The following is an 8,764-nucleotide window of genomic DNA, read 5'->3' as shown; positions in this document are numbered from 1 at the left end:
GCCTTCCAACAAGTAATTGCATTTTGGAGCCTTGTTACAGGTTGATTACAGAGCTGCTGATTTTTGGGGGTGTGGAGTGTTTGGTGGATTTGTGTTAGAAGTCAATTACCTAAAATCGAAGGTGAAAAAAATTAAGAGCTGGAGATAGGAACTGTGCCTTGCCGGTTTATGGGGTGGAGAGAAAGCGAAGGGGAAAACCTCCTGGTAGTGGCAACCAAAATTTACCCTTTAATTTTCTCAGTTTTTTTTTAATTAATTTTTTAATTTAAAATCTATCGAAATGGTTAAGGGCTTTTAAATTAATTTTGGATTTTGGTCTTTTTATTGGGTTTTTAAACCCTATCAAACTGAATTTTTAATTGTCTCAAATCAAATTGAATTAGGCTTTGGACATGCAAAATAATCTCAAAAAACAATTAATCCAAAATCAATCAGGAGGAGTCCAATTTAATTTAAACGTTTAAGTCGGTTTAAATTAAGACGTTCAGATCATATTTAAAAAAATTGAATAGAATAAAATTAGATATTTACGATAATGATTATTTCACAAATTTTCAGGCCCACACTGATAATACTATTAAGCCTTATCATATTTTGTTATTTTGTCATCTATTATTTAAAAAAATACTACCATGTGTACTAATAAGAAATTCACACTTTAAAAAAAATTTAAGAAATTATTAATACTCTTGAATGATATTATATAAAAAAATGATATCCAATTCAAAATTAATTTAATTAATTATTTTTAAAACTAAATTTTAATAATTTTAAATTTTAAAATCGATAACCTTTTCTTTTATTTCTTAAGTTACAACTGCCTTAAAAAAAAAAAAATTCCAAGGTGTTTGTCATTTGATAGAGTAACACCCAGTATCCGCTGTAATTAATTCTCCTCCATAATTTACCCGACCATTTTGTCACTTTTGAATAAGAAAAAGAATATCACAGTTACCAACTTACCATGAATGTTAAAATTCATAAATCCCTTAAAAAAAAAAAGAAAGCCTGTAACCTCCGTTTCCAGTACTCTCTCCTTCTCTAACTGATACCCGTTACATCTTCTCTTCCTCCGTACTTTTCATTCAAAAATTGAAAAAGAACATAAAATATCCATTTTATTTTTATCAAATGAAAACAAAAAAGGAAACGTCATTTCCACTGTTTCATAGCTACATTTTTATTTTTTTTTTAAAAGAGGCAGTTATAACCTCCTTTCCACTCCCCAACCAACTCTACCCATGCAAATAACAAACTGAACTGAACTGAATTTATTATTTTATAAACATTAAAATATATATTTATTTAAATATCAATAGAGAAACAGAAAACTGACGCGCTTGTACCAAGCCCAAAGTCGTTAGTTCAACGGAGCGGTTTTACGGCTCACACCAACAACCCTTTCAAAAACCGTTTTAACTTAAAACCCTATTTTCTCTTCAAAAACACCCACCCTCTTTCTCTTCCCAAAAGACTTTAAAAAAAAAAAAATCGATTTGATTTTGATTTTGGGTTTTTTCCGTTCTTTCTTTTCATTGATAAAGATGATCAACGGTGGTGATAGGGTGAAAGGTTCATGGAGCCCACAAGAAGATGCTAACCTGATCAAGCTAGTGGAACAGCATGGCCCAAGGAACTGGTCCATGATAAGCTCTGGGATTCCTGGAAGATCCGGCAAGTCTTGCCGTCTACGGTGGTGCAACCAACTCAGCCCCGCTGTGCAACATCGTCCCTTTACGCCTGCGGAGGATGCTATTATTATCCAAGAACATGCTGTTCATGGGAATAAATGGGCCACCATTGCTAGGTTATTGCCTGGACGTACTGATAACGCTATAAAAAATCATTGGAACTCGACTTTACGTCGGAAACGAGAAACTGAGTTGTCATCCGGGTCGTCCGAGTCAAACTCGGCTGTGAAAAGGCCAAGTCAGGACGCGTCCGAGTCTGACTCGGAGAATAAGAGGCTCTGCTTAGGAATGGTGTTGCATGAGCATGAGAATGCAGGGTTGGTGGGGCCCAAGACGTTGTTGACGCTGTCTCCGCCGGGGGAGAGCTTTGTCTCGGGACAGGTTGAGGAGAAGGTGGAGGATGAGGAGGAAGAAGAAGAAGAAGAAGAGGAGGTGGTGGTGAAAAGTGAGGAAGAAGGCGGTGGCGGTGACGAGGAGGAGAAAAGTAGAGCGGTGATGGAGGAAACTTGCTTGTTGACGATCATGCAACGTATGATTAAAGAGGAGGTTAGGAGTTACATTGATAGATTAAGAGCTCATCAAAATCCATGAAAATATGAGTTATGTTACTAAAAACTCTATCTGTGTTTTATTTCTTTTTTTTATTATTTTTTATTTTAGTTTGTATTTTGCAATGCAGTCTGGGAAACCTAGGATTTGATCGGGACATTTTTCCAATGGAGCAGAAATCAAAGACATGTCGCTAATCTTTGTTTTTGGTTGTTTTACTTTTTTTTTTCTTTTTTTGTTAGCCCCTAGGAAAATACAAAACATGGGATGAGTCGAATTAAGGTTTCATAAGAAGCAAATTAGAATTTAGAAATTAACTAGTTTAGAACATGGAAGACCCGAAGAGAAATGTTAAAAAAGTGGCTTTGTTAGACAAAAAGTACAAATACAGTACGCGACTTCAGTGGCTCTGTTTCCTACGGGTCTACGCAGTGACAGAATCGATAGCTGTTCTGATTCCCGAATTCGATAGGATTTGATTTGAAAAAGAGGCCTGAAGAACGAAACTTTGACAACAACTCTGAAAACGTTTCTAATAAAGATTTCTATGCATTTATTAGCTCGACAAATTATCAAAACCAATAATATCTCAAATTCATTAATTAAATTTGTTAAGTAAACAAATAAATTATAAATATAATTCAAGTTCGTTTTATTTATAATATAAAAACATAAACACCGAAAACGCTTAACAACTTATGATTAAGCTCTATTTTATTTATTAAACTTAATAAGTGATTATGATCAATACATAAAGATTCGTTACAATTAAACAAATACATCGACCATCCTAAACATAAAATTCATGCAAATCTTCTCCCTCACTTTTAGGTATACACATCTACACTGCGATGATACTAAAAATGCTTCAGTTTCCACAACGGTAAACACCAAAATCCTGGTTACATCCCATAGCTGATTGATGTTAACTCAACTATCAGTCAAACCCTGGAGAGGAGCTTACTTTCTTTCTTAATCTGTCTGAAGGTATAAACATAGGTACTTAATCAATTGATTCTCATAAAACCAAGCTATAAATGATAAGCCAAGCATATATAAGGGATTGTGAGCTTTCCTATCAACACAATATGACCTCTTCCAAGTCTATACCGCACAAAGACGCTTTTCCTATATAGATTCAGAGTGCTTAAGCCATTAATAGTGTCCCACTCGGTAACAAGCACTAACTCTTGGCATGGAGGGTATATGCAACAAACACAAGGGATCGGTTCCCATTTGGTCACCGACTGCTCCATGTTCATTGCAAGCACAAGCCTTGATTACCCGTTTCATGGCTTAAAATTCACAGCTTGAAGCATCCAAAAGCATAAGCATTGGCTACCCATATCTCATACTTCCGTAATGGCACAAAGACAGCAATAAGCAATCTCATCAACCTAGTCAACTACTCACTATATGCTAACTACAATCAATCTATTACCATAATCTTCCATGTATAATTTCGAACACATTTTTTTACAGATAACAAGAGAAAATAAACCATATTTTACCCAGTAATTGCAACCCTCAGCAAAACCCATCAAAAATTTAACACCCAAAAGCTGATGTTAATTAAAAACTCAATACCATTTTTCAAGTAGACGGAAATGGTTCAACAAAAATACCAAACTAAAACATAAAAATAGAACAACTTTAATCCTTTAACGAAAAGTACCCATCAAACAACAGAAATGTAAAGACAGAGAGATCCAATTGCTAGCTCCAAAGAAAATTAGACTACTTAGATCTCTGCCTCATCTTTCTTCTCTTCCTCTTCAACCTCCTCATTCGCTTCTTCTTCCACTGAAATTACCAAAAAATAAAAAAAATAAAAAACAAAACAGAAAACATCAGTATTTCAATCAAAAAGCACTGGAAAGATCACAAAGAAATAATGCTTCAATTATTCAGCTTTTTACCTTAGCTCTCATGATGAAGAGGCTTCCAAATGTCCCTTTTTGCAGTTCAAAATCTCCGGTTGGATGTTCTTTTACAGAGGATGCGGCGAGAATGAAGAGAAGAAAATCAGGCTCTGTGATTATATAGATATATCATCGTAAAACCCTAAAGGCCTCCAGACAACAGGTAAGGCCTGGATAATTGGGCTTTGAGATTTTTTATTGGGTTAAGCAAATATGATCCATTTGAAGCCCAAAATCAAATTCTCTGTTTGAGGTCTCAATCTCTGCCTGGTTGGCCCGTCTCAATGATATTCCCAGGGCAGCCCAAAATCCAGTTTGGCCTTAGTGGCTCGTGATATAATTTTTCAGGATTTTTTTTTTCAATAATATGGTCAAGAATGTCTCCAAGGTTTGTCTAGGTCGGGAATGCAATTTTTTTTTTTTTTAATTTATGATATGTTTTGTAGAAGTTTGTAGTAGGAAGATAAAAGGAAAGATTGTAAATATTAATATTTAAATTAAAAAGTTATGTGTAATGTATATGATTATTGATAGAATATAATGATAATTATCTTATATAATATTTAATTTATATTTAAAGAAAAGAATAAGAATTATAAAGAAGATTAATACCCTCTTCGTATAGAATTATTCAATCCTCTCTAAGTGAAAAGGATTATTTTTAATCTATGAGATTAAACTTAAATGTCTAATTATACTTTTAAAAATTATATTAATAATTTAAATTATATAAATTTTAAAAAAAAATAATTTTGAAAAATAAATAAATTATCTTACCCTAATTCTTGTATACATTAAATATAAAATATGATGATATTATTTAATTTAATCTTGTTTATAATATTATTTTATCCTATCTTATTATAATTTTATTTACCAAACATGACCTAAATCTATTTGATATTATCTTTTTAAAATGATTACTTAAACCAATTAGATATATATCTCAATTGAAATATTAGTGAGCAATACCAATTTACAAGTTACATCATATATACCCTCATTATTAATTTTTTAATTAAAAAGTCTCACGTGGCCAATAGTCACCTAATCTGATAAAGTATGGACTTTTAGTTTTAATTATTAAAATTTAAATTTTGATAACTAATCTCATGTATTAAAAAATGATTTTTTTTCAGGAAATAAAAAAGACTTCTTAAAGGTTAAGTAATATTATATTCTTCTTTTTTTATTTTACTATATTGCTTCTGATTTTCGGTGGTAGTCATAATTTTCATACACTTTAAAAAAAATTATTTTCCATTCAAAAAAACAGTTTAATAGATTTTCACATACAAAAAATGCCATCATACTTCATAATTGTGATATTAAAGGGAAAATCTTGTAAAACAAAGATTAAAATATTAATTTTAGAATTAAGGGACTGCTAAATCAAATCCCACCATGCATCCTAATTTTAGTATTGTTCTATTTTCTAGCAAGCAGCAAGCAAAAGGCTAATGAGAAATTTTGGCAAGTAATAGAGGGAAAAAAAAAAGATCGGTTTTGATGAACAAATAAATGAGTACTGCCATCGCCTTTCCAAATTCATGCTTTGAAAACCCACAAAGGGATTTGCATTTAATGGAAAATCTTGCATCAATATGTCAACTAAGTTTGTTACTCACCTACCACAAGCCCCACAACCAGAAAATCCATCATTCTGAAGAGAGGCAAATTGCATTACTACTTCTAATTAGTAGACGACAGCAGCCAATTTCATTGACATCCACCCATTCTGCCAATAACTTTAGTCTCCAAGCTTGCAATTTTGAGGGCAAAAAGAGTGCAACTGTTAACAAAATTAAGGCTACTTCAATGAAAAAAAAAAAACGATAAATTAGTTTTTTTTTCCAAGTTAAATTAAGATTTTGCTCATGTTTTCACTTATGTATTAAGGGTAAAAATTAAAATGTATCATTTGAATATAAAACTTTGCTCCATGTTTATAAAGAAAATTAATGACACTAAGAAAAAAAAATCTATTTTTTTATAAAATGAAAGTCATATCTTGGATAAGAGAAGAGTTGCAAGTATTAAAATTCAAACTTCAAACTTGTTAGATATTACTTTTTAAAAGTGATTGCATGAAATAATTGATTTAAATTTAATATTCAAAAAATAACTCTATTTTTCATCGACAAGTATTTGATCATTCTAAGAACATTTAGAAACTAAAATCTTAAATAAAAGTGGATATGGAGAAATGTGTCTTTAAAATCGTCAAATAAAATATGGAGATACCTCTGATTGTCTTATAAAAAAATGATGAAACATATATATTTGAAAGCGGAAACGAGAACAACCTTATTATAAATTAACATCACAATCCAATAGTTCACCATATTTTTAAACTACCCAACAATGATATTGGTTTTACAATGGCCGTGTTATGTCCAATCCCAACAATGGCAAATGCGTCTACTTCTTGTATGTTTGTTTTGTGATGGAAGTTTGGACCTGATTGGAAATTAACGGTTGGTAACAATTGGTAATTACTCTTCTATTGCAGTTGATCGATCAGCTTCATATATCTTAGTTCATGCTTAAGCTTAGATACCCTTTCAAATAAAGTCTGTTGAAGCATTTCTAAAAGAATCAAATTTGACAGAGAATATCTAGCTATCCTCAATCTGATTACTTCCTTAACAGTTAACATTTGCATGCTTTGTATTGAATAACTGGATCTTAAGTTAAATTTAAATAAACAAACGAATTGCTAATATAGGTCTAATGGCATCAACCTTTTGTCTAGAAAAGGGCATTTTTATAAAAATCATAATAATAATAATAAGAAGAAGAAGAAGGGCATTCAAGGTTTAGAGAAGGATTTTATGAAACATACACAATAATTTAAAAGAAAAAAAAAGATATATACGCTCATTTAATAGATATATTTTATACTTTTCAAGTAAAATATAAGGTTTCAAAACTCTATTATAATTAATAAAAATTTAATATATTTACCAAAGTCTTTAGAATAAGAATTATACACGTAAGTACATAAATTTTTTTAGAAAGTGAGTGCATCATTCAAATACATTTCTTTAATGCTTGTAGAATTGATCTTGTTAAAATTTCTTGGGAGTAAAATTCATAAACGATGTATTTAATGCATTAACATATCAAAATTTGAATGAAAGCGATATCTTAAGGTTTTAGCTTTTAAAAATAAATATCACTTTAACGAGTGTTTATAAGCGTTGATTAATGTTTTTGGTAATAGAATGACGATTTAATACAATATTATTGATCCAAATAACCTAAATACTTTGATGATTTGAATGAATGTGCAACAAGTGAGAAGCAAAAGGGCATGAATTTGATTTCTCCACTCATAACAACCCACGTTCAAAAGGCAACAGCTGACCAAACTTATTCGTCCATTACTAAAAGACAAATAATAACATCGAGCCAATGCACATGGCATTCCGATCGGCGCACTCTCGACAAACCATAGCAAAATACAAAAAGAAATACTCTACTCAAAATAAATTAGTGTGAACAGATGCTTTGCAACAAAGATTAACGTCATTTAAAAATATTATTTAGACAAATTTTTTTTTTTTTTTTGGTTATTGGGTTACAATGACAGGAATCTGATGAAGCTCTGATTCAACTCGGAGAGGAGATCTACAAAGTGGGCAACTCGACTCAGCACTGAGCCACCTATCAACACACTCGGAATGAAAGGAATGCTCACAAGATGGCAAAACCTTAATTTTCTCACCTTCTTCAAACACTCCAAGGCAAATACAGCACTCACTCTCAATGGCCTCCCTCCCGCGCCTGACCATAGTTATCGGCAACGCATTGATGGTAGCAGGGTCAAGCCCTCGAGGCTGCCGGGGAGGCGGTGGAGGCGAGTGGGAGGTCGGAGACGGGGTATCTCGATAGAAACTGCACGCCCATCGGGCGTAAACGAAGATAAGGGTGAAAATAAAGATGATGGCGAAGAGGACGATGATGAAGAAGAGTGTTCGGCCTCGGATTTCGAAGTCATGGTCTTCGAGCTCAGCGTAGTGCCAGTGGAAAGGCTGGGACTCTTGGGACGAAGCCATTTGGGGAAAGGGGAGGTTTCAAGGATTTTATAACAGTGGAAGTTCATATGGACAGTTGGGATTGTCCGAAAAGTTGGTTTTTATACTAGTATTTTAGGTTTTGTGGTTATGTTTAAAAAATTACAGTTGATATGTACAGTTGGCTATAAAAGTAAAATAAATGCATAATTGGATTTTTTTTTTTTTGTTTTTTTTTTATCATGGATCTGATTTGTTTGTGGGACTCAACTCTCTTGAAGATTTATTTGTATTTATTGGACAGGAAAATTTTATACTTCCAAGTTTTTCTAAGGATATGGCTCATACTATGTTCAACAATGGGGGTGTTCATAATTCATATAAAAGCATAAATAAAATTGCTTTTCTTCGTCGATAAAAGGACATCCCCAATAAAAAGAAAGTTGGGAGTATCAAATTTAAATCCAAAGGATAATAAATTATGTCGAATTGGTATATTGGAAATATTGGTTTAATTTGTGAGACTAGCTCTTCCAATCTTGAACAATTTAGACTTTCTTCCTGACAACAGCTCATCCAAAGA

The 8,764-nt window shown here is 32.2% G+C and overlaps 2 protein-coding genes and 1 long non-coding RNA gene across 3 annotated transcripts; 1 reads left to right on the top strand and 2 right to left on the bottom strand.

Annotated features, from left to right (window-relative positions):
- Positions 1-1,544: 1,544 nt before the first annotated feature.
- Positions 1,545-3,097, top strand: LOC111294016 (uncharacterized). Its single transcript, XM_022887142.2, has one exon. It carries the CDS (start codon positions 1,545-1,547, stop codon positions 2,280-2,282), a length of 738 nt encoding a protein of 245 aa, XP_022742877.1. The 3' UTR covers positions 2,283-3,097.
- Positions 3,098-3,803: 706 nt separating this feature from the next.
- On the bottom strand, positions 3,804-4,784 carry LOC111294017 (uncharacterized). Its single transcript, XR_002690685.2, has 2 exons — positions 4,160-4,784; positions 3,804-4,043 (listed from the first exon to the last, which is right to left on the bottom strand). It is a non-coding gene; the product is annotated as an uncharacterized LOC111294017 (long non-coding RNA).
- A 2,744-nt stretch (positions 4,785-7,528) lies between these two features.
- Positions 7,529-8,491, bottom strand: LOC111294107 (RING-H2 finger protein ATL66-like). The gene has a single exon (XM_022887283.2). The coding sequence runs from the start codon at positions 8,221-8,223 to the stop codon at positions 7,738-7,740; it is 486 nt and encodes a 161-aa protein (XP_022743018.1). The 5' UTR covers positions 8,224-8,491; the 3' UTR covers positions 7,529-7,737.
- Between the last annotated feature and the right edge of the window lie 273 nt (positions 8,492-8,764).

Source organism: Durio zibethinus, chromosome 14 (genome assembly GCF_047325235.1).
Source record: "Durio zibethinus cultivar Kanyao isolate XHJ-2024 chromosome 14, ASM4732523v1, whole genome shotgun sequence".
NCBI lineage: Eukaryota > Viridiplantae > Streptophyta > Magnoliopsida > Malvales > Malvaceae > Durio > Durio zibethinus.
The sequence above is the reverse complement of the archived record's forward strand: the minus strand, read 5'-3'. Positions and strand labels throughout refer to the sequence as shown.

What these genes read in the sequence shown, in the direction of transcription:
- LOC111294016 (XM_022887142.2), top strand. Translation starts at nt 1,545, where the DNA reads ATGATCAACGGTGGTGATAGGGTGAAAGGTTCATGGAGCCCACAAGAA.
- LOC111294107 (XM_022887283.2), bottom strand. Translation starts at nt 8,223, where the DNA reads ATGGCTTCGTCCCAAGAGTCCCAGCCTTTCCACTGGCACTACGCTGAG.